Below are 25,876 nucleotides of genomic sequence, written 5' to 3' on the forward strand. Positions count from 1 at the left end.
CTCTCCCTGACAAGGTTCCCAAGGGGACTAGGTGAGTTCCGCGCCTCCCTGCTCCCTGACCAGGATCAGGTGAGGAAATGTTTTAAAAAACGCCAAAGTCCAAACAATTGGATCTTTAAATCTTTGAAAAGCATCCTACAACAGGGTCTCACCTAACGGTCTAGTGGTTAAAAATTTTTTTGTCATCACAAGGTCCCAGGTTCAATCCCAACTTCTGCTTTCCTTTTACTAGTCCTCAAGTAAAAGACACAAGAAAACAAAATAGAGTACACCATTACGCCAACAGGCTTATTAATTCATTGCCACATTTTAAAACATTTTAATGTAAACAGTGCACACACCTAGTTCCTTTTACTTAATAAGGAGGACCCACATAACCAAGTGAGCAGTTTCGAATTGATCTTGTTTACAAGGTTTTTAGACTTTTAATTTACACTTGGTCTTGTATTAAAATGAACCATTTTCCATTTACTTTTGAGTGAGCCATGAAATATTTCTACATAATCTGAAACCTTCACCCTCAATCTATTTACAGAGATCTATGTAATAACAATCATGTTGCTGTTCTTATATCAACCTTCTACATCCAACCTTTTCAAATGTTGTCTCTCACATATTAAGTGTAATAACTTTGTCGCTTAACTTCCGAACATAACACAGTACATTAAATTTGAACAATCTTGATGGAATAAGGTGGCGTTATGTTTTCAAACTAGGGAATGGTTTCAACCCTAACTGGGACATACATAGCTGACAATGGACGAAGAGAGAGATCCTACCAGAGATTTTAAAAGAAAAGCGACATTAAATTTTCAGGTCTCACTCTGCTAAACATTTAAAAAGATTTTTGTGTTGACTTAAACGAATTTTATGACAATCTTTAATACCATGATCCCATAACAATAAAGGTCAATACAGCTTCACTAGTTTTATTAAGATTCACTCCATCACACATACAAACACACATTCTTTTAAAGACACAAATTAACTCATTGTAACTTTTACCTTCATAAAAGTGTTTTTTATAAACAAATGGATTATTTGCAGGGTATTTTCTTCTAAGTTAAAGTACTACAGACACCTAGCCAATTTGCCCCATATCCAGTACATTTGTTGTGTGATCATTTTATTCAAAATCTGTTGAAATATTTAGGAAACCTTTTTACGTTTCCAAGATATACACATTTGCAGTTTTGATAAACCTGGGCAACTCATTAAATGTGTGCAACTATGACGTGGAGTGTTGCGCACATCAATTTTTTTTTTAGGCCTTAATAAGTTACAAGCCTGCATACATCATTTGAATAATGTGATGTACTTCTTTTCAAAGAAGACAATAAAATATTTCCAAAAATTGCCTTCCGCTACAAAGTTGTGTTCACTGTCTTTGAAACGAAGGTTGTAAACACAAAGGAATAAAACATAACAGAAAATTAGGCAGTCACTCCCCTTTACATCATCAATGTGCATAACTAGCTAATGTCCATTCATACATAAAACTAGAATTACTAATAAAAATGAAATGGTCAATTTTTGATGGATTTTGATGGTCGTTGCAGATTTTGGCATGATTTCTAAGGCCTATTTGAGTGTTTAGGACAACATTGTTCATAGGTGTCCGAAGACCTTTAAGAAATAATATAGCGCTGTGCCTTCCAAAATAATGAACTCAGAGAAAGTATTTGCAATTGTCTGGTAATCTCTGCTGACATGGCAATGCGTACTCCTCCTACTAAGTAGAGAGTGGAAACAGAGGCGGGAGGGTGCGGCAGCCACTTCATGGACAGAGTTGGTTTCCATCTTTCACCGGTCTGTGAGTTTCCTAGGTTGATTCCCTATGGTACAATTCATCTCTTCCTAAACTCATCCAGGTAATGGAAACGTAACTGTTAGGATTGCTGAAGTACCCCACCCTCCCTGGTAGTAAGCCATCCGTACCAATGACTCAGTTACTTTTATCTGATATTTCTACAAGAAGTAGTCCATCTCGTATCTCACGTACTGATTCTTTTCATCGTTGGGCACCCTGGGATATGACATCACCATGGTATCCTGTGAACCAATGTATAACGTATTGTACACTCTCCAGTAAGTGTCACGGACCTTCCTTGCTGGATGAAATAAGCCCTGAAAAAGAAAAAAGACGGAAAAAACCAAGAAATATATCAATCTTTGCTGTCATTAAAAGGTAATTGAAAGACAACATTCACTCTTAATTTGGAAAGATTACGTAGATATTAGTTTTTGTAAAGTGGCTATTATAGGTTTAATCCTCCAATGACTACACTTCAACATTTAGTAATGATGTGGGCAGCAGCATTTTACAATCATGAGGAGGGCATAAATTATTTGATAGTTAGAGGAGGGCAGCATTGTTTAATTCTGGTCCACCCCTCTCCCCTCCCAAAAAACAGTAATATTTCAGGTAATGGTTCATGGACAGCTTCTTGAGGAACCTTAATAATAATCAATACAACATATCTGATATTCATCTTCCATAAATAACAGAAGTGTTTGATGAGCATTGCCATTTTGAATATCTTGTCTTTTCTAGCTGAAATATTTAATTGTCAATGTTAACACTTCTCATCGTGGGGACATTACCTTGCAGAGGTAGAAAATCCAAGGAAAAAATTGAGTTGGCACCTGTACCACATTTCAACATTTTCAAATTTGGGGACATTTGTGATTGAATAAATGATTTCATAAATAATATCTTGCTAAGACAGCTGGTACCATTGTTTTCCTTAAAAGTGATGGAAAGACCACCCAAACAACAAAATTACTCTTAAGAGCTTCTCACCTGTACACAATACTGTAAGAGTTTGCCAGGACCAAGACCCACCCTGAGTCCTTCACAGGCTTCCATCACCGCCTGGATCACATGTGGAGATGTCTCAAAGATGTTTGGCCAAACAAAGTTCAAGAGATGGACCAATGAGTCCTCACAGCCGAAGCCAAAGACCCCAAGAGCCATATGCTTAATGGCAGTGCAGGCTGTTTGCCTGTGGACTAGATCCCTGTGTATAAAAAGAGGTAAACAAACATTCACTTTTGGAGAACAGTTACACTTGCGGGCTGGGATGGACAGGATACATTAAAAGTAGATTGACAGAGACACATGTTAAAGCAAATTAACAACTGAAAAACTGACTGGGTAAAGTTAAATAAAGTTTGCTTGACATTTATGAGTAGTAACTGATCTATCTATATCATGTGTAACTTTAAGATACTGAGGCTGACAATGGTTGATACCTACATCTTCCCATTAATTTCTACTTTGACAAAGCTACTTTTAGCATTCACCCTTCAGATTGCTTCTATTGAATATACCAGCATAGAAAATTCCCCAGAATTTGGATCCAAAAAATCCTATGAAGCAAAATGCATCAACCTTACTAATTATGGAATATAGAGAACTGGGACAGTTGATTTTTCGTGAATTTTTTTTGAACGTCATCCATATTTACCCCAAATATGTTAAAAAAGTATTTAAAAAAAAATGTAAAAAAAAAATGATCACTGATGTTAAGTTTCAACAAGCCACACCCACAAAGAGAATTTTGCTTCACAGAGATGTTAAATGAACAATTGGATTTTCACAATGTCCATGCATAATTCAGACGGTTGGAAGGATCCATATGGAAACTACTTGTCAAACATATTAGCAATATTTGAATGCTAAAGTTTGGAGTTAACAGTGGTAATTACTTCATTGATCCACTCACCTGTCCATTAGGGCGTCTTCCAAGAGAGGAGTCACAGCGTAGATGTAATCTTTGCCCATCTCACCGATGTACTCAAACAGGAAAGACAGTGACTTCAGAACACCATTCTGCACGTTCAGCTCCGGTACTCTGTACTCATTCATCAAGGCAGGGAGGACTGTGAATGGCGAGCAGGTCTCTGCCACGATGGCGATCGCCACAGTGGTGCAGACACGGTTCTGACGTTCTTGTACTTTGAGGTTGTTCAACAGTGTGGCGAGGACATCATGAGGTCTGTGAGGTGATAACGGATAGCATAAATTAATCAAGCAGGTAATATTTTAAAATGCAAACGAGACAGTACTCGTGTTTGACAGTGATGAAGACCCACAAGTCCTACAAACTTCATGCTTGCTTCAAGTCACCAGTACTCGTTGGTCACTTGCCAAATAGTTTCGCCATGATTGTCTACATCTGTTGAAGCTTGGTATGAACTGCTACACATTGCACAGACAGTCAGGCCATTGGACAATGTTGGGTTGGCCCGACTGTAGCGGACAAGACTTCCAAATGGCAACATCTTTATTAGGTGGAAGTCTTTCAAAGACGACCAGATTACTCATTCTCAATGTCAGTATGGTCTGGCTTGAAGTCACTACAACTAATTATCAAGTCACCTTTGCAACTTCAAACTATGTCTCTAGCAAGTTCAAACACAAAGGAAGTTAAACTTACCCGATAGCCTTTGCAATGTAACCGAATGTGCTGACTGTATTAAACTTGCCCGATAGCCTTTGCAATGTAACCGAATGTGTTGACTGTATTAAACTTACCCGATAGCCTTTGCAATGTAACCGAATGTGTTGACTGTATTAAACTTACCCGATAGCCATTGCAATGTAACCGAATGTGTCGACTGTATTAAACTTACCCGATAGCCTTTGCAATGTAACCGAATGTGTCGACTGTATTAAACTTACCCGATAGCCTTTGCAATGTAACCGAATGTGTTGACTGTAGCTCTTCTGATGGATTTCTTGTGAGCCTTGAGTAGTTCCAGCAGCTCAAAACAGATTCTCATCCACTCCCGAGCAGACACGTACTCTGCTCCCCGGTCAGCGATACGACCAACCAGGTCAATGCAGTTCTCTTGTACTTTCTCATGTCTGAAGGCAAATAAACAAACTGCATATCACTCACTATCAACAGTTTAATCTCTTAGGTAGCTGGCAACTTTTGAAACAGCATGCTAACCTCACCAGATTCACGCAAGTTACTTGAGGAATATCCTACACCAAGTGTACGAAGCTTTCATATTTGTCGGCAATTTCACAGATAGTTAGCCTCAGAGGTAAATGATAGTAACTACTTCAGCCCTGATTCTTATATATATATATATAGTAGGTTAGGCTATACACTTTCCCTATCAATAGTGTGGTAGGTCTAAACTAAGTGTTCATGTTTGTTTTGAAAAGCAACAGACTCGCTCACAATTTATAGCATATGTTATGATTCTAAAGCAACAATACAACAAAATAAGTTCTGTTCAAGTTTATTTGATGGTAAGATAATTATTTTGAATTCTTACTATTTTAAAATATTTTTGCAACGCAGCAACCAGCTAACAGCCTATACTCAAGCAAGCTGCGTTATGGTACCAAATAGTGAATTTATAGAGACACTTTTCTGGTCGTCTCCCTGACACCCTTGAGGTACTCTTCATGAGGTCAACTTGCACAACAAATTGAAGATATTATCGCAGACAGAAGCAAGTGTGATCAACCGGGTATCTTACTAAGGGGTGATAGTATGACAGTGCTAGCACCTCTTAGCCTGGGAGACAATTCCGTCATCAAATGGTGAAACCTAAAGGGCTTTGACAGAATACACTAAACATTGGGCAACAAGTCATATTGGCAGTTTCAGCTTGTTTTGGATCATTAGTTTTCCTGGCAGAACAGACCCTTGGTGTTCTTTAAATATTGCTCTGCTGCCTCATCTTACCTGTTTTTAAGGATTGGAGTCAGTCTTGGTAGGAGGTCCTTGATTGGTGGAGTCATCTTGTGCATACCAATGACATTTACGATGGATTTCAAAGCCCCAAGAATACTACCGAGGACCTCTGGGTACTCTTCTCCAAGGTACTCATATAACACAACTCCAAGATGTCCCATCAATTTTTCCTTTGATAAAATAAGAGGAAAGAAATTTATAAATTACTAACTAGCCAACTGGATATTACGTGGTTGACACCACCAATGAACGGTGAAATCTAAAACAGGAAAGGTTTCAACTCATTCATGGTGAACTAATTGAACTTATTCCCAAAACATAACAACGATAAGAAGGATGACGATAGATTATCTAATGATAATATATAATTCGTTGAAATAAGTACAACAGATGTAAGAAATCATAAATGGAAACCAGCGACTGTGTGAACCTGAAAAGGGAACTAATCCATGAGTGAAGGAACAGGTACACTTGACAAGAAAGATACAACTGAAAGAATAAATTAACTGGAAGAAATATGATGGTGATAAATATGAAGGTGATAAATATGAAGGTGATAAATATGATGGTGATATAATTACCTCTTGACAGGTCTTCATGACGATGGCGATTCTTGAGATGAGGTCAGCAGCCTGCTGCCTGACCTTTGCAGCTTTGTTATTGAGACGCCAGAGGATGGTACCGCAGATCTGGGGCAGGTAAGGCTTACATCTCTTACCAAGGGCATTCACAATCGTTCCAAACCCATTCAACATCACAGAATCCTGTCAGAAATGAATATCCCAAGGTAAAATGTCACTGAATTATTGCTCATTAATTTACTGAATCAAAGACTATCTACCAGTTGTCAAAAGGCGTTGTATCATAGAAAGCAGTTTCAACGATTGTTGAGTTTTGCTTGTTATAAAATTGATGTGAGGAATTTTTCTATCTGGCAACTAATTTCCAGATAGCACCAGATCAAGAATTCTTTGCAGAAGATTTAAAGTGACTGCACAAATGCAAATTTGTGCATTGCTTTTGGTAAAAAGTTTGCTAATATATGACACTAAAATCACTTCTTTCAATTCAAACAATGAAGTGAAACTTCAGTAAATTGGTAACCTCTGATCAGGCTTAGTGCAAGTGACAATACCAATACGAAAAAGTGTCTGAGGCAGATTGTAAAATTTAAGATGTCTTTTCTTGACCTCCAAACTTGCTTACCTCTGTGGTCTGTTCTTGAAAAGCGTAGAGGATTCCATCAATCAGCTGTTCCTCAAGTCTAGAGTCGATGTCAGAAGCTCCAAGGTTAGCCATGATCTTTTCGATGGTCTCCATCACCATCTTACGGTACTGCTCGGCCTCATCCTTCAGGTCATCTTTGATTCTTCCTACAATCTCTCCTGCTCCTACCTTGTTGGCAATCTCCACAGTCGTGTCCACCAACTGAAATGATTCATGTCAAATGGTGTTGACTTCTTCATTACTGTGATACAATGATACACTGGACAGGGAATATGTTTTCCTCTCAGACTAAAAAGACACAACACTATAATAACAACAATAATAAACCCTAACTAATAACACTAAAATGGAAAACACTATATAATGAACACTAAGTAATAGCACCAAATAATAAACACTAACTAATAATACAAAAAGACATAACAGTAACTTTTAACTTCTGTCCCTTACTATAGGCAATAAGCTCAGCATTTCAATTCACTTCTCTGTTCCTTACTAGGGGCAATAAGCTCAGCATTTCAATTCACTTCTCTGTTCCTTACTAGGGGCAATAAGCTCAGCATTTCAATTCACTTCTCTGTTCCTTACTAGGGGCAATAAGCTCAGCATTTCAATTCATTTCCTGTTCCTATCTAGGGGTAAAGCTCAGCACTTCAATTTACTTCTCTGTTGCTTACTAGGGGCAATAAGCTCAGCATTTCAATTCAATTCTCTGTCCCTTACTAGGGGCAATAAACTCAGCATTTCAATTCACTTCTCTGTTGCTTACTAGGGGCAATAATCTCAGCATTTCAATTCAGTTCTCTGTCCCTTACTAGGGGCAATAAACTCAGCATTTCAATTCACTTCTCTGTTGCTTACTAGGGGCAATAATCTCAGCATTTCAATTCACTCCTCTGTTGCATACTAGGGGCAATAAACTCAGCACTTCACTTCTCTCTTTCTGTAAACTTACTACTCACTATTGCATTCTGCAACACAATGACATGAGTAAGGCATGTTATACTGATTTCCTTTTTTATCTATGACTTGGCATGACTATGATTTCTTACCTGTCTGTAGTTTCGGCGATCCAGCGCCATTCTATGCTGCCAGAAATGCTTAAAGAAAGAGGGCAGCACCTCATCTCTGATGTACTGAGCTTCCACACCATCCGTAGCACAACACTGCTTCACCACCTACGAAACAGGAAAAGAACAACAGATAGATACTTTATGTGAGAGGAAGAAGCAGTAGGTTAGAATGAGTACACTATTAACTAAGACTTGTGATCATGAATGTGTGTCTCCTATCCATAGGAAATGTTCTTGAATGTAAAAGATATAACCTTAACTTTAAGCCTTATTGTAATAAATATGGTATTATCAGTAGCATATGTTGAAACTATAAAGCGAGGGAGGAATTTACCTTGAGGACAATCTTCTTCATTTCTTCATCTGGAGACTGGAACTCACGAATGAGAATCAACATAACCTCCCTGGTGTAGTAGTTAGCGTACTCTGGGTCCATCAAAGGAATGAGATAACCAATGGCTTTCAGGAAAGCTGCCAGACCCTGAATAAACCAAGGAAAATGGAAAGTTATTTATTTGAACTTCAACAAGATTGTAAACCCACACCACTCTCTCTTGCCTTACTGTAATGATAAACATAGAACAGTTGAACCACAATCTTTCACTCATCAGGTCTACAGAACGCTTAAGCTTTAGGATGAGGGCACCCTAACGACCTAGCCTGCACATTAGCAGAATAGAATGAACAAGTCTAGCACACTTAAGATTTTAATGCACAGCCAATGACCTTTACCACAATGAATACAGAATAAGTTCTCACCTTTCCCCTGTGTTGTCTGATACCCTTCCATAGGGGCTTGAGTACACTATCAAAGGATTCGATACCATATGGAGTAGCTGCCTCTGCCAGGGCGGCTACGGCCAAAGCTGTGATGGTTCGTACCTTCTGCTGTTCGTCCACCAGACCTAGAGTGGAATCAAACGGATGAAAAAACGTTTGTTGTCAACGACACAGTACGGAAACGTGAACTTCAGCAATTGCTGCTTTGAATTAAATTATTGGTCATTCATTTATTGGAAACTTTTCTTTTCCTCAATTCCAAAATACTGCGAATGAAGCAAGCCATACCTAATTTAAGGTAAACTTTATCAGTTAAATAAATGGAAAAGGTCGAGATTCAAATTCCAGCTGGCACTTTGATATTTCTTTACTATCAGTTAGTGAAAATGATTACATCATGATAACTCAGACTTGAGCGCATTCTCACAAATCGTAGATTTAAAATGGTCACACTCACCATGTTCAATAATTTCCACCAGGTTCTTCAAGTGAGGCAATATGGCGCATCCCATCAGGATGGCAATCTGCTGGACGATCTTGATGCCAGTATGGCGAGCCTGCCATGACTTCTTACTCTTACAGACAGCCTTCAGGAAAGGCAGGAGGGCTGGGATACCCAGGGCGGACGCCACCACGGCAAAAGCACGGGCGGTGGTGTTACGGACGTACTCGTCCAAGTTGTCGATGTCTGGTCTCATGGTGGAGATCATAGTAGCTAAACCGGCAGCCTTGGCCAGGTTGGAGATGATCTCCCTGCCTTCCACACGGGCGTAGTAATCCTCGTCGATCAGAAGGGGTTCAATGACCACGAGGATCTGAAAAGGAATTAATTAGTATAGAGTAATGAGAGGATCTTCAAACCCCTCTCTCCACTTCTCCGCCCCCCTCCCCTATTCAGAAGGAAAATTTCCAGCAATATAATACAGTTGTCATAGATGCAGCATGATCATTATCAGGGTTGTCACCACGCCGGGCGGCGCCGGGCGGTGCTACCCAGCTCTCAAAATTTCCGCCCGGTACTCAAGGTCAATTTCAGCCTTACCGCCCGGCACAAATTAGCCTACAGTACCGCCAATAAGTAACTTGGTAAAGATTAGCGCGATTCAGTGCAAAACGCAGGTTAACTGTAATTAACCCCGCGGATCACTGTCACAAATTACCCGGCTCTAAAAATGGTCTGGTGACAACCCTGATCATTATATTTGGGGCTTAAAGGCTATTTGGCTTCTTTAAGGCATCCCTACCATAAATATGACGTTAATGATGTCATTACCATTTCATGGAAGGTGAAGAGGTATATTAAGAACCTTTCTGTGCAGACGCAAGGACTGTTAATTATATTTTCACTACATTATGCTGCCATCGAGTGACAAAAGTCATTATGTGTTCTTTGAAAGAAGCTATCAAGTGAAGCAACAGCTTCAACACTTCAGTAAAGCCTGGATTGTCTGAACACATTGGGATCAGAGGTTATCTGGATATGATAACATTCTGGATAATTAACTATCCTATACCTCAGCATAGCTTGTCAATTTATTGTCCATAACAAACACGTGTTTTGTAATGTTAATGATTGTTTAAAGAAAAAAAAGAGTTGTATTTGGCGATGGAATTTCAATGAAATTTTGGCTCAGAGCAGATTGAGTAGACTTGATAATTTGCAAGAGTGGGTCACTGTTTCTGTCAGTGGTATAACTACCATTTAACATCTATAGAACTCTTGAAGCAGTGTGGAATACTCACTGTCACGTGCAGAAAAAACAAGCATAAAGTAAGAACACTAACCTTGTGTACATATGGTCGTACAAGATCATCTAGTTTGTACAGAATGCGATCGATAACTTTCACCAACAGATGGCGCTCTTGATCTTCCAATGTCGGAGACATCAGCAATGGGAGGATTTGGTTGAAGAGAGGACCGGCGCCAAACTCCCTGGCCTTGTCAGTGACTTGACGGAGGGCAGCTTTACGCATGGGTGGGGTCCCGTTTTTGATCTTTAGGAGCAATTTCATGATCCTTCTCTCCTTCTGCTCCTCAGGGCTCAGCGTGCTTTCATCAACATCATTCTACATATGGAAATGAGAAACATTACTATAATAACAAAACACAATCACATTCCACTACACTTCATTTTGCTATTACCTAGCTTACGGTCAACGAACAGAAAAAAACATTCCCCAAGTTACGACTTGGCCTAGGTGCACAGACTGTGGAAGTACTGCTGGACTAGACTAAGCTGAAATTAATAATTTTACATCTACAAAACTGCTTCATTTGGGAAAGCTAAATATCTTCTTTATCGCACTTTCCAAGTCTTTTAAAACTTCCTACTCCCAAGCCCACTCCTCCTGCTTCAACAAAGGACACAAAACATTTAACAAATAGATCAAATAATCCCAAACACATTTATTAAAGCAGTACTCACCAGAAGTTTGCCAAAGTACTGGGCATCATCTGGCTTGAGCATGGGAAGGTTGCCAGCTGGTTGAGCTATGCCTGGATCTACCACAGTACCATCTTGCTGCATAAAGAAACCACTGGTCCCTCCCATCGGAGTCGGTGTCGATGTCAACTTACGGGCTGGGGTTCTGATTGGAACATAGCCAGCTGGTGGTTGTAGGACCTTAAAAAGGAGAAAAAATAAAAAAAAATGAAATTTCTGATTTTCAAATTGAAACAAGTATACCTCCTTTTTCACCAATGGAAAATGTTTTAGTGTCCTTGAAACTTGCATGAGTGCACCAAAACCCAACATCACATCTGAATGCTTTCATACATGTTGATTAACAATTTGAAACTTGATTTAACTGTTCCGATGCAAAGCGCTTTTGTACAGACTGTATGGCTAAGCTAATTCCCTACCACTAATAGAAGATGGCTTACCTTGTATCCATCTGGAAACAAGGCATCCAGTTCTTCATCTGACCATGCCCTGTTTCTCTGGTCAATCTCTTTCTCCCATCTCCAAGCTTGTAGTTGTTCCGGGGTCATTCTGACCCCTGAAGGTGTAGGGGTACTTTCTGCCATGGCCTTTTGACCTACTGGGGTCACACCAGCTCCCAGCATGGGTGTGCTTGGGGTACCAGGGGTCTTAGGTGTGCCAACAGCAGGTGTACGGGGAGTCCCTGGAGTCTGTGACCCTGCGGGTGTTTCGTCCCATCTGGATCTTCTCTTGGATGCTGGGGTAGGTGTGTCAGATGGATGATCCCCGCCTCTGTCTGTGCGAGGTGTCTCAGCCCACCCTCCACCGTGGCCAGGTGTTTCTACAAGATTGAACACAAAACACAGAATTATTAACACACAAGGGGGCATGAACACATTAAAGCTACACTTTCTTTTCAATTTTTCCAAACATCTGTTGATAATATACAGTGCTATTAATGAAAAGACCAAGCATCTTGGAAACATGTTTCTTTAGTCTATGTTATCTCACCAATTGAAGCAGACGGTTTTCAAAACGGTTTGTTGGACAACCATTTAAGTCAGGTTTGTTGGGCAACCATTTAAGTCAAGCTTGTTGGACAACCATTTCAGTCAAGCTTGTTGGACAACCATTTAAGTCAAGCTTGTTGGGCAACCATTTAAGTCAAGCTTGTGGGGCAACCATTTAAGTCAAGCTTGTTGGGCAACCATTTAAGCCAGCTTATTTCAGTCTCACCATTGGAAGGTAAGAGACTCATTATGTACAGTAAACTAGGCATATTTCAGTCTCACCATTGGACAGTAAGAGACTAATGCTGTTAATACCATTGTCAAACTACTTCTTTTAACCAGTTCTCAGTTTTACCTCGCTCTGTTCTTGGGGTTTCATCCCATCTGTTACGACGTGAGCTCGGTGTTGCCGAGTGACCAGGGGTAGTATGTCCAGGGGTTGTGTGACCAGGTGTGGCATGCCCAGGGGTGACATGACCAGGGGTAACATGACCTGGGGTGGCATCCCAAATTCTTGTACTGGCTGTTGGGGTGGCCCCTGGTGTCTCTCCCCCCTTTGGCCGTCCTGGAGTCTCATCCCATCGACTGATAGAGGGAGTGGTGGCCTGCAAGGAAGAATAAAACATTGACACTGTAAACAGAGACAAAATTATGTTACATGTGATGTTCTCAGCAGGATAGCTTAGAAACAGGAAAGAAGAGAATAAATTTATATCGTCTCAATTAAGGGAGGAGAGGAGAACTGAAACATTCACAAACAATGAAATCAAGCTACAAGATGAAAGACTTGCAGAGATGACATCATACGTTTAATTTCAATCTGAATTTGTTTTGGACCTACAATATAGATTGCAATGTTCGTGCCTTTCAATCATAAGGTCCTCGGTTCGAGTCACTCCCAGATTAATGTTTGTCGTCCAGTTACAGAGTTTTTGACAATTGACAATTCATAATCATTGACGTTAAATATGAATGTAAGAGACTGACTTCGGTCAGCTTGCCGCTTTGATAAGCCAATGAGGCTTCTTCGCGAGTTCCTGCTGGCAGGAGGATCTAAAATACACACACACACATGTTCTCATTCTTGGCTCAGATAAAAAACATAATTGTTACCTCTTCCTGGTCCCAACCACTGGCTCTTTTTTTACTTGGAGTTGCTCCAGGTGTCTCATCACCAGCTCCAGACTGATCCCAACGACTGCGTTTAGCTAAAAGTAAAATGATTTATGGAAGGTTTAACGATTCATGTAGTGCTAAATGTCTGTTTCTCTCTACTGTAAACCACTATGTTTTTGCCATTTTATCACCAACTTATTTCTGCAAACTTTAATAAAACTATAGCAGACTACTGAAGACAAGACAGCAATGAGGTGAGAACAGATACCCTCAAGAGACATTTTATCGAACAATTGGCGACTCTTATTTCTGTTGCCCTGCCACTATTTCATATCAGCACTGTCCACACGCAAAATGATAATCGGAAATTATCAAACCTTTCAACTTCCATTTCATATTTTGTAATTTAATTTTGGCTAGGAAAGCTAATGAACTGGTTCGTCTCCAGATTATAGTATCAAACATTACAAACACAAATCAACACACATTCACACACACCAAAATATCCCTTCCGATTTCCAGTGTAAACAATCTTGAAAGCGTCATCAAGAGCAATTTCTTAGTTTTTTTTCCCCCTAAGAATTCGACACCAAAACCCTGGATATAGTATGTCAGTAACGCTACAGTGCATGATGTAGTTTTGAGACTTACATGCTTGCTTCACAGGTGGCTGGGATTCCGGTTGTGCTTGGAGAGTACCATCCTTGGAACGTTCTTGCATCTGCTGTCGGTAGTCATTCTGAGGATAGATTAGAACAGCAGGGAATCAAAACACTGTACCTTTAATGGTTAGATCACATGATCTTTGCAGGTTTACAGATATCTTCTAACAAACTTGTGTCGTTAATAATGCTAACTTATTATATAATAAAGGAATGTAAGGGTAACATAGGAATTAGGAGGGGAGGGGGATGGGGGCCAGAGGGGTAGGCAGAAACTGAATCCTTCACTAACTTCTTGTTATATATCAGTTTTACTGTCCCACTCTATTTTCCATTTCCATTCAAAAGCACTCCCCCTGCCTCCCTTCTGCCCCTGCTTTCCACATGGATGTTGTTGACCACAACTGACCCAAAGATCACCCCGGCCCCCTCCCCCCGCCCCACAACCCCATGCTGCTCTACATTTGTTTCCATGTACCACACGTATCCATATCTGGATGTAACAAAGTGATTCTTACCTGTTGTTTATCGATCATCTGTTGTCTACGAATATTAGCGTAAGTCCAGGCATTCTGATCTGGTGTTTTGGCTCCTGTTGAGACAAGAAGATGAAGATGGAGAGGAAGAGAGGAGAAAAGACCTCCCTGGTTAGTTGGGTGACAATCACAAGAGGATTCAATAAATGAATACAGCAAGCATGCAAACAACATCAAGATTATTTTCACCACAATGGATTTGTTTGGGTTGATATTTCCATGCAAAGAACCCAGGGGTGATTGGTCTACACATCGCCCTTAACTATCTGCCATGAATTTTACTGTGAGTTACTGAGATGCTATACAGACTTGGATACTTTGCGCACAGCTATTCATATTTTCTTCTACCTATTAACTTTTTCTTTGTCAATGACAAAAATCTCATGTCTTTCGTTTTTAAGGGCTGCTCTATGCCACCCCAAGAAAAGATAACATACAAAGACATTTATACATTAACGACCCACTCCCTAAAACACCCCTCCCCCACCGACTCACTCCATAAATTACGGACAGCCACGGGAATCAGCCACTGCACTTGAAGGGTTGTACTAATTGGACTTGGTAGGAGTCCATGTTGATTAACTGAGTGTGTGGACATGCAGGGAATGTTTACTTTTAACATCTGAACAACAAGGTACGCTCCAATCACAAAGGTATTTAGTCTTTGTCCAGTATTGTTTACAAGGAGTCTAAAACTATTCATTATTGAAGGTAACATGGTAGTAGTCTGTAGCAGTAAGTAAGCTTCATACAGCCTAATACTACCTCTTTAAATGGTTTCTCTCACTTCTGACAAGTAATTTGGCCTAACTCAAAGTGTCTCCCTTTTCTTCTTCCTTTTTTTATCTTCTGAAAACCAATCATAACATTCTTTGAAACTCATTGTGGTGAAAATAATTTGAAGGAAAAAAAAAAAAAACATACCAAAAAAAACAAAGAGAAAATTATTTTACTATTACCAGTTTACAAGCATATATAAAAATTTGAAATTGAAGAAAGGACACCATGTTGTTTTGACCGGCAGAGACCAAACCAGAGTTCCACACAAGACTCTGCCTTCGGGGTTATATTATATACGTACTGTTTGGCCATGGCCAGCCCTTGGCAATCCAACCGTCACAGCTTAACCTGGAGAAGATGACAATGTGTCTAAAAAGACAAAGCTTTTCACTGTTAGTGCAGTGGTGTTTGCAGATTTGCAAAGAGAATTGTTTGATTTGACTTAAAAAGATAACATATTCCTTCTGCTAGCTAAACTTTTCCTCCCTCCCTCCCAATCCTCCTCCCCAACCTCAAGCCTGTTATTCTCCTCCTTCCGTCAATCTGCGCTTGTATCAATTGAGGCTCGCTGTCTTACATTATAGACGCTGCTGCTGGCAAGAACTTCCAAGAGATTGTACGTACTGTAAGGATTATCCAGACTGGACACTTTTTAACGTGAGCAAATGGACAATTCCAAAAACAGTTCGAAGCGAGGACAAAACTTTGTCCAAACAGTATTCAAAACCTCTCTAACAACTTCCTTTACATTGCTGAACAAAAGAAATGCATCCCTCGACTTGATTCTAACAGGACCTCCACATTGGGCCAAGAAACTACTTTCCTTCCCTTCTCTATCATTGGACCCATATTCTACTGAAAAGAGCCAATTGAGTTTGAAATAAAAACAAAGGCCGCATTTGCCATATTCTTGTACCACTGCTTCAGAATTTTGATCGGTACTTCATTTGAACATTCTCACAGCTTTTGACTAAATAAATAAATGTTAGAAAGTATTGAACTTTCAAAACCAGTGATTTTCAAAACAAATAAACTTGTCCTATTTTCAATACCATAAAGCAAAAGACAAAACAGTAAATATAGGAGCAAGAGGCAAAATTCTTTTGCAACTGTGCAATGTTTCCTTTCATACTCAATGAGCTCTATGACACAACACTAAAAACTCATGACCAAAGCTATTTGTCACAACAGAGACTATACTGCTGATATCCTACAACTACAATATTGCTCATTTTTAATATTAATATGACCAAACTTCTTTGATGTACCCTTGACCTAAGTCCCTACAAGACCTAATTGCCTTTTTATTTAATTGGCCAACGACGTCAGGAGCGATAATGGCACTGTTTGGGAAAGAATGAGAGATTTTAATTAGTCAGGAGTAGTGCAGGAAGGGGTAACTTAACGATTATCACATGAATGGTCATGGATACATGGTAACCAACACATGACAACTCGATTCATAGGAAATTCTTCATTCGAGTACTACGCAAGTTTGCTTGCAGTATTGCCAGATGCAATAATCATATACCTTTCATGCTCCTTTGCAACACACAGGTTCTTTTGTTAGACACATATTAATTATGGTCATTCTATTCACAAATTCCTAACCCAAACTAAAACACTGATTCCTTGGGTTGTTGCTAGATTTCCCATTCACAGACATGAAGAAATTGGTAAGTAATTTTATTGGAACCAAATCACATGACCCAGCACTTTTAGTTATCTCGTTTAACACCAGTTGTGATCCACTAAAAGTATCTCCTGAACTAAAAAAAACCTGCCGGGGTGGTTCATCTCTACAAACCTACCCGATCGCAAATGGTTAGCTATGATTTCAACTCATCTTGTTAGTATTGATGCCTTCATTTATACATTGAAGCTGTCACCTAGACACCTCTACAGGGTACTTTACTTCACCAGTATTAATCACTTGAAAACCATTCTTGACTTTTTCTCATCTTTTTATTATGGAAACCAATAAAGTAAAAGGCTTTAAATGAAAATTGTAAATACTAAGAAGAGTGAAAAATAGGAAGAAAGTAGAAAAGGGAAAAAAATTCACACACCGACTTCAAAAGGATTATGGCGTTCTGGTGAAATCACCATCTGCCGCCTTTTAGCTCTGTAGTCATCTTCTCTGTCAGCAATTGTGGGCCTCCTCGTCTCTGCAAACGGTTCAAAATCCTGTAAAACAAAAGAGAACGAAAAAAAGTCTTTAAACAAGATCTCTGACTCTCCAATGAGAATTACAATTCCAAAACAGTTGAGAGTCACAAAGAACAGCCAATTGTCAAAAAAGATAGAAAAAGAAAATACACACACTCACAAAGCTAGCTTTTCCTCAATTTAAATTGCAACAACTTTGCACAAACATACACAAAATAGCTGATTTAAAAGTTATTCACTTATCAACCCAATCTGAATTTTACAGCCACAACTTACAAATGGTGCAAGAATTATCATTACAAAAAATTCTAGCAAGTGTCTTGTCAGCACTACATTGATTTTGTATGGATTGAGTCTTTACAAGTTCAAATTGCTTACCTTTGCTGCTTCTTGATTTTTACTGAACAGGGTGGATGGAGCAGTGTATGTGTTTTTACCCATCAGGGAGTTGGATGTGTCAACATCATCATCCTATAGTGAGTAATAAAAAGAGATAAGTCAAGATGAAAAGTCAATTATGATTGATAATGATGTACACAACAAGATAATCTGATTGCCAACTGCAATAAAATGAATGTTCCTCTTGCCTACATACCAGACATAAGGTGCAGAACATTTGACTAAATTTATACTGAATTCAAGTTCTTTGGTTCTAGAATCTAAGAAAACTATGTCTCTTTATATGAAACTGACATTAAATATTTAGCAAGCTTACTGATCTTCCACGTTCAATGCCTTTGATTGCAGGTCTGACTTTATACATGTTCTACAACATTAAGGCCATCATTCTTACTTAACAACATTTTTCATGGATATACCATATAACTTTTTTTTTCTTTTTTTTTCCTCCCTGCTTCTTCTTCTATTGGGGTGGGTGGGACTTATATACCTTAAACTTTAGTAATAAGTAAATCAATTAATTATAGAGGTTGGCCTGGAATTTATATATGCATTGCTTCTGCCAGGTCTCCCCTGCAGTGATAATTACATTGTAAATAAGATTGTTCTTGTGATGACTGTGTGTATACTTCAACATTTTGATGCTTCTGTACTATCTTCTATGTATTTTTTGTATTATCATCTTGCGGAAATAAAGAGAGAATAAACTGTCAGAATTGTGAGAACTACATGAGGTGTAATCAGCAAAGTAAACATCAAGATGGTCTTCATTTGACAAAGCAAGACTTGTAAGATGATTATGAAATCAAGATGGTATAACATTTACCTCATCTCCTTCATTAGCTGCAATAGATGTGTCATATCCAAAAAATCTACTTCGTGGGGTCTTGGGTTCATAAATCTCTTGATCAAAGTGGCCAGCTTTGGCAAACTCAATTCTTTCTGCTTCTCTGGCTGCACCATTGCTTTCTGCATTACTGGTATCTTTCAGGGCATTTGTCCGTGCTTGCAGTTCTTTAATTTGCTGCTCAATGGCTGGAATGAAAAGAAAGAAAGAAAGGAGAAATATAGTTATGTCATTGCTTGCACTGATTCTGAGGACAAACAAGCAGAACTAGTTTTAACTGATAATTATGATATCGAAATGTTGCAGTTGCACCCTTTAATTCTACAGTTTGCACTGAATTTGTGATTTCTTTGTGGTACCATTCCAAACTGATTCTTTCCATTTCATGAACCTGTAAACTATGGCTAACCAGATCGTGCAGAAATGAACTCACACAGCAGTGGTACTGGTAGACTACAACAATGTTAATTTGTTTGTGATTTGATTCGAGGAATAGGCTCAACGGAACATATCTATTTTACCTGAAAATGGCATACCTAAAGTAATGTGAATATATTCCCTTAGGCCAACACACATGTGTTAGCCAACCTCAAAATAAAAACATTACTTGCAGTTGATCCTTGAAATCAGTATTTGTATCACGAATAATGGGTGCTGTTTTTGTTTCAAGGAAAACAAATGATGCTAACTTCCCATAGGCTACATAGGCCCACAGACACTTGTAACATTAGGCTTTACCTACCAGTATATATAATACTAAGTATTATTTATAATGGACAGTGGTAGGTATAGCCTAATGTTACAAGTGCCTGTGCATAGGCTAAAAAAATGTATTTCACCAACTTTTGATTGTGACAAATATTACAATACAAAATAAAGCTCCCATGAACTAACAGTTCTTAACAAAGATGTCACCTGTGGATCGCTATGGCTAACTTGAAAATTTAAAATTGCATTACCCGTAACCTTAAAACAACCAAAAACACGAATGATTAGTCCTAGGCTCGATGTGTAGTTTCCATTACTAGGCCTACTATTACTAGCCTGTCACTTGTTTGGGCCTGTTAGTGTAGTGTTATTCCAAGCCTAGGCCTTACACAAGTTACAATCGTAACCTAGCCTAGGTTTTGTCCTTGTTCTATCCACCATCCACATACAAATAACATGAAGTGCAAATGAAGCGAAAGCATTGATGTCTGGACTACATGCTTGGTCATTTTATTCAATATTGAAGCTATTAAGAGTATAAATGAAATGATTAAGCACCTTCTCGCGAGGTCACGGCTGCCATTTTGCTAGCGATAACTTTTGTGAGGCAAACGATTTGGTGCCGAGTGCATAATCACATAAGTTATAAATCAAATATCTGATTAATAAGGCAAAGTAGATTTCATTATAAAGAACTCTGTCATTGAAAAGCTGTAAAATATTTTTTATTAATTTGATGATCGCTGCATCTAAGATCAATAAACTTGACGAAACCAGTTTTCGCACAGTGAACACAGAATTTATGTGACACAGAATTTATGTGACAGTGACATGACATTGTTTGACCAATGACGTAACATACGCTATCGGCTTTAAGCAGATTTAGCTCTATAGCTAGCAGTTCTACCTTAAGTTTGGTTACCAAAACTAAATTAATCACGTAATTTTAGAAATTTACCGGCGAGTACGTGATTCCTGAGTTTGCCTGATGTTTGTTAATAGTATCGTCTTCTAACCCAATTTTGTCAACTATTTTTTGTTGAAATAAACTATTTTAATGTAGATGTAATGAATATGACGAATAAAGTTCTGACAGTTTTTTCAAGAAGATCGCTGCAATTACTTATTACAGAGACGAAACTGATCACAATTAGGTAAGGCCGGGGTAACTAAGACTAACCTTTATTACACTTAGGCTAGGCCTAAGTTAGATACAGAAACATTACGACCAACGTAAAATACTAAGAAATGTAAGACATTCACTGATTTATATCAGAAATGGCAGTATAGAATTGTCAACATGAAAAGAAGAAAATTTGAATTTCCAGCCAACAATAGAACTCTTTCCAAATACATTGCTCTGACTGCTGCAGTGTCTTTGCAAATTTGCCACATGTGTTCATTTTGGATTTGTGGAATTGGTACAGCTACTGTTGCTGTTGGTCAACTAAAATAATTGCTTTCATACAATGTTTTTAGGCACAATAACTTTCTTAGTCTCTGAAAGGTTGGTTTGTCTGTTTTATCCTCCAAGCAAGTATTTTGGAACATTAAATATGCTGTGTCTTCTTTATTGGCACAAAATTTCAGTCAATGTTCAATTTCATGTGTTGTTAATGAAGTTAGAAAATTGAATTTCCCACATGGTGGGCTCATAATTGCAGCACTTAAGGATTTGATGAACAATGTCTATATGAGCCTACGCAATGTACACTTGAGCAGAATTTGACCACAAAATGTCTGCTGTGTCAAGTTCTTTCGTACCCCTACATTGACACATTCGTCGATAAACTAACTGTAGTGTAGGACTATGAATACACTCATTGACTTTGGATGCTGTTTGCTATGCTCTGAGCCTCCAAGGTCAGGCAGGTCAGGTCCCAGAGGGTAGTGGTATTAAACTGAGGTAATTTTGGTTAGATTTAGGAAGTAAGATTTCCAAATTCCCAAAATATGTGCAAAACTGGGGGTAGGGTGTTAAAAGCTTGAAAAAAAAAAATTTGACTCGCATATACCTGAAATGGATTTAAACTCATGAAATATGTAACTCTGCTTGACTGCAGAAAGTTTAGGTTGGCTGCTGTATCGTTGCTAGTAATATTTGAAGGTGCGTCAATTACGAAGCATTTACTATACACTTTGTATACAAGTTATTAAACCTTGAGTTAATTTCAAAGTAATTTTTAGGATAAAGGGAGAGTATCATCAGAATGCAGTTGAAAAGCATTTCAATGTACTAACTATAATATTAACCATTAATTTATGGTGATTTTAAAATATATTTTCTCTTTCTTTCAGACCGATATGTTTCATGTGTGCTCGTGCTGTACATCACAAACTGTACAATGTCCATCCATGGAAAGTTAACCCTGTCTCAGTATCACACCGGAGTCTCTTTTCAATACCAAACCCACTAAATAAAACAAAAGAATACTCAGAGAGAAAAGTTATTGGGTAAATTATATTTTTTTTCCCTTTCCATTATTAAATTAAGTATAACTAACAGAATTTACTACTCCCCAGTGTTTCGCTATAAACAGTATCATGAGAAATAATACCTATTTTCCAACTATACTCGATTTGTATTTATATTTTTATTTACAGTCAGATATTTTACAGTCAGATATGGAATATTATAAGCAAAAAAAACTGAATTGTTCTTGTCAGAAAGTTAGTAGGATGGGATAGCAGCTGGGATGAGAGATATAAATGCTGTATACACTTCTGTGAAGTTTTTCTTGGCAAACTTACTACATACACAACTTAGAGCAAAAGGCTCTCACTTGTGTTATTGCTAGCTTGTGTATATGGTTATGGTAATATATGTAAATTTCAATACCAGTGTTGGTAAGGGGATGCATCTAATTACTCCTAGAGCTACGATTTTTTTCTCTTTCAGGTACTCAATGCAGGACATGTATGAAGTAGTGTCAAATGTCGAAGACTACAAAGAATTTGTGCCTTGGTGCACACAGTCCAAGATAATACAAAGGAAGGCTGGACACTTTAAAGCCCAGCTAGAAATAGGTTTTAATCCACTTGTAGAGAGATATACATCCACAGTGACATTAGCTAAACCACATCTTGTAAAGGTAAGTCACGTTAATAGTCATCAGTATTCCCTCTACATTATAATTGTTGGCTTCAACAAACCCAGGGCCACCCACCCCCCCCTTATTGGATCTGCCCTCTCCACTTTTCAGACTTGACATATTTAGTTTGCATATGTATATATCCAAATGTCTGTTCAATAGATATAACCGTACTTTCTGCTAAGATCCATGTTTGCTTCCTTACATAATACAGGCTGTCTGCACTGACGGCAGACTGTTTAATCATCTCATTACGATATGGAGGTTCTCTCCTGGAATCCGAGGCAAGCCAGACACGTGCACTGTAGATTTTGCTGTAAGTAGTTTCTTTATAAAGAAATTTATATTTTTGGTGATTGAAAGTGATTACCTCTATACTTCATACTGTGGTTATTAAGAAACAGACAATAACCAGTTCAGATTTCTTGCAACAGCGTTGATTTTATTAATGAACGCGAGACACTTATGCACGTTTCTTTCAAACTTGTCGTTGGTAATGTCCTTCGTAGATAACAACGGTGACACTAGGGCAGTGGGTCTTTTATAAGTATGGCGAGTGAGAGGTTGGATGTGAAGACGGAAGTGCCAGCAAACTGGAAGCGGGCCAGTGTTTGCAGTTAACCTTAACTTCTTGTCTCTTTATATCAACCCTGCTGCAGTCTGATCATTATTTCAAACCTATATCTACTTACCTCATTTTCTGGCCTTTGTTCAACAGGTTTCCTTTGAGTTTCGCTCTATCATCCACTCAAATTTATCTACTCTCTTCTTTGACGAAGTTGTGAAACAGATGGTGAAAGCCTTTGAAAAGCGAGCCGAGAAGCTCTATGGTCCCTCTGCGATGTTGAAAAGTAGCCCAGACTATTCTGTCATGAAGGACCTTTGACATTAAGATATATCTAGGGCTTACTTTTAATTTAAATACGGTTGCACTCTGTGTGCCAAATCATGCTAGTTCATGTAATAATAAGCCTGCGTTTTAAGCGGTCATGCTGATCAGACGAACTAAATATGTGGTGTCTGTATATTTTCCTGTTTATTTTGTATAGATAAAATATATTAAAAGACTTTTATGAAGATAACGACTTTACATTTTATTAATTTCATATTTATACAATATTAGTTATCTTTGAAGCAAATCACTATAGCTTGTTGCATCAGTGTGAGGTGATTACAAACAGATAATTTGATACTGACAAATTACTTTTAAAAGGTTTTTAAATTCAGGACTTGAAATACACCTGCTTACAGGAACAGCCAATTTTATTGTGGCATAACTGAAAGGATAACCATTCTTATTGCATTTTGAAACCTTTGAAAGTGATATCAAATTAGCCTGTGTTAACCAATGTTACTAATGTAAAGCCTTCACAGAAAGACTGTTCATGTGATGATCCTCTATAACTAATAATTTTGCTTCAATTGAGATATCGGTTTCAACCAACAAGTTGAACATGTACGTGGTGTAATTAATGATCAATGATAGCATGTGATATGTGACTCGTGTATTAAAATTCAATGTTAGCAAGTGATATGTGTCTCATGTATTAAAATCCAATGATATTAAGTGACATGTGACATGTATTAAAATTCAATGATATTGAGTGATATGTGACGTGTAATCAAAATGTATAATTACAGTACTTATCATGTATCTAACTATAGGACCTCAATTTTAGGATAAAATAAAAGTGCTGTGAGTTTCCAGAAGTACTCTCTAAGAGGTTCTGATGCTTCAAGTAATTTTCCAGACACCGAGGAGTCTAAAATTTAGGTGAAGCAAATTAAACGTCTTAGTTAGGAAAATTGTGTTGAAAATCGCTGTAAACTGTTTGTTTTTGGTTTAAGCATGTGTGACCATTATTTGACTGTCTAGCAGATTTGTGGACTAATGATGAGCCAATATAGCCTAGCCTAATATAGCAAGGCAAGGGCCTAAGTTTAGTTTGACCAGTAATTTGTTTCACATTATGCAATCAAATGATTTAAAGTATTTGACTTAGAACATGAATTTCTAAGAGCATGACCTTTCACTAAACATGACGTTTACGTTATGCTCCTATACTTCTGGTTCACAATAAAGCAAGTACTAACTTTATGCTGGTGTTCTTTCAGTTTTTGTTGGCTCCTGTTGAAAGTTACTTAAATGTCTGCTTTGTGGATCAACAGATAACTTAGTAACCAACTGTGCCCCCCCCACTCCCCCCAATCAACTTCCTGGCTAGACTTAATGACGGTACCCAGAGCACTCATCACTTGATTTGTGGCAAGACAAGCTAGATGGACATCAGTGACCCTTCACTACAAACTTTCCAGAGTTACAAAAGTACCTGGTCAAGAAATATTTGAATTCTAAAATGTGTTAGCAAGTGATAGAAATTCCTTTGAAGGCAAGGGGGAGGGGGTGGGTGGGATTGGATTTATCCTTTATGACTTTCTTCACTGTGAAATCTTTCCAGGGTATTAGCTTTTCAACTGGAGTTGCTTTGCATTGAGAAACACTGAGATTTATGATAGGAATGAAGGTAAATCCAATAAAATAATCTGACAATTCTATTCCCCAATACCAGTTACAGAGACAGACAAAATAAATTTGTAGTGACTACGACAAAGATGCATTTAATTCCGTATATATATTTGCTACATATCACTATTGCTACCTTCTTCAAGACAAAATCATAACAATTAATAGAAAGAATGAGTACATCCCAATTATGAAATGTCACCTCATTACAAAAAACAAACAAAAAAGTATACAAATGGCACATAATATGAATTATTGGGATAAAAATCATTTACTGGTTTCCTTTAAAAAAAAAATTAGTATTTTGAATTTCTCTAAAAATTTGTAAATAACGAACAAGGTTTTATTTTAAAGTCAGGCAATATTCGGTCACTAATTAATGGTCAACCCATGTTTCAGTACTTTTTCAAAAGGAGGTAGTAACCCATTGACCACAACCAAACAGCTTGCAAGTTGTCTGAGGAGCCTGGGTGGTCACTTTTGTTGAACTTTCTCTTTCTTTGTGATGGTAACAGAGACTACCAATCTGTACTGAAACATACGATGCAGGATTTTTTCAGGATTGAATGCATCAACACGGCCGTAATACTTGGAATACTGTATGCAATTGAACAATAACAACATTCACACTCTGGGGTAATGCTGGGAATGTATGCAAACTGTACAATGACAACATTGACAGAAGGAAATAAAGCCTCTAGAATGACTGGTTAACAAGGTATTTATCGTAGATATCGGCAGGAAAGCTGTAAAATCTAGGACGTCATTATTCTAAGTTAAGGCAAGCATAGCAGCTAGACAGAGTGACCG

General features: G+C 38.2%; 2 protein-coding genes across 3 annotated transcripts; one reads left to right on the forward strand and one right to left on the reverse strand.

Moving 5' to 3' along the window:
• Positions 1-303: 303 nt before the first annotated feature.
• On the reverse strand, positions 304-20,164 carry LOC139958846 (splicing factor 3B subunit 1-like). Of its 2 annotated transcripts, XM_071956226.1 has the most exons (22): positions 20,009-20,164; positions 18,722-18,930; positions 17,875-17,967; positions 17,397-17,514; positions 14,530-14,603; positions 14,001-14,088; positions 13,347-13,441; positions 12,589-12,838; positions 11,685-12,064; positions 11,227-11,424; positions 10,586-10,867; positions 9,258-9,615; positions 8,780-8,925; positions 8,355-8,501; positions 8,000-8,125; positions 6,927-7,148; positions 6,302-6,484; positions 5,712-5,890; positions 4,688-4,873; positions 3,729-4,001; positions 2,804-3,020; positions 304-2,127 (listed from the first exon to the last, which is right to left on the reverse strand). In XM_071956226.1, exons 1-22 carry the CDS (start codon positions 20,031-20,033, stop codon positions 1,969-1,971), a joined length of 4,008 nt encoding a protein of 1,335 aa, XP_071812327.1. In that variant the 5' UTR covers positions 20,034-20,164; the 3' UTR covers positions 304-1,968. The 2 variants fall into 2 exon arrangements, with proteins under 2 accessions (XP_071812327.1, XP_071812328.1); XM_071956227.1 differs by lacking the exons at positions 17,397-17,514; positions 17,875-17,967; positions 18,722-18,930; positions 20,009-20,164 and adding an exon at positions 15,629-17,393.
• Positions 20,165-20,378: 214 nt separating this feature from the next.
• On the forward strand, positions 20,379-25,701 carry LOC139958848 (coenzyme Q-binding protein COQ10 homolog B, mitochondrial-like). Its single transcript, XM_071956230.1, has 5 exons — positions 20,379-20,604; positions 21,749-21,904; positions 22,350-22,542; positions 22,757-22,858; positions 23,261-25,701. Exons 1-5 carry the CDS (start codon positions 20,519-20,521, stop codon positions 23,426-23,428), a joined length of 705 nt encoding a protein of 234 aa, XP_071812331.1. The 5' UTR covers positions 20,379-20,518; the 3' UTR covers positions 23,429-25,701.
• The last annotated feature ends 175 nt before the right edge of the window (positions 25,702-25,876 follow it).

This window comes from Apostichopus japonicus, chromosome 18, assembly GCF_037975245.1.
Source record: "Apostichopus japonicus isolate 1M-3 chromosome 18, ASM3797524v1, whole genome shotgun sequence".
Lineage (NCBI taxonomy): Eukaryota > Metazoa > Echinodermata > Holothuroidea > Aspidochirotida > Stichopodidae > Apostichopus > Apostichopus japonicus.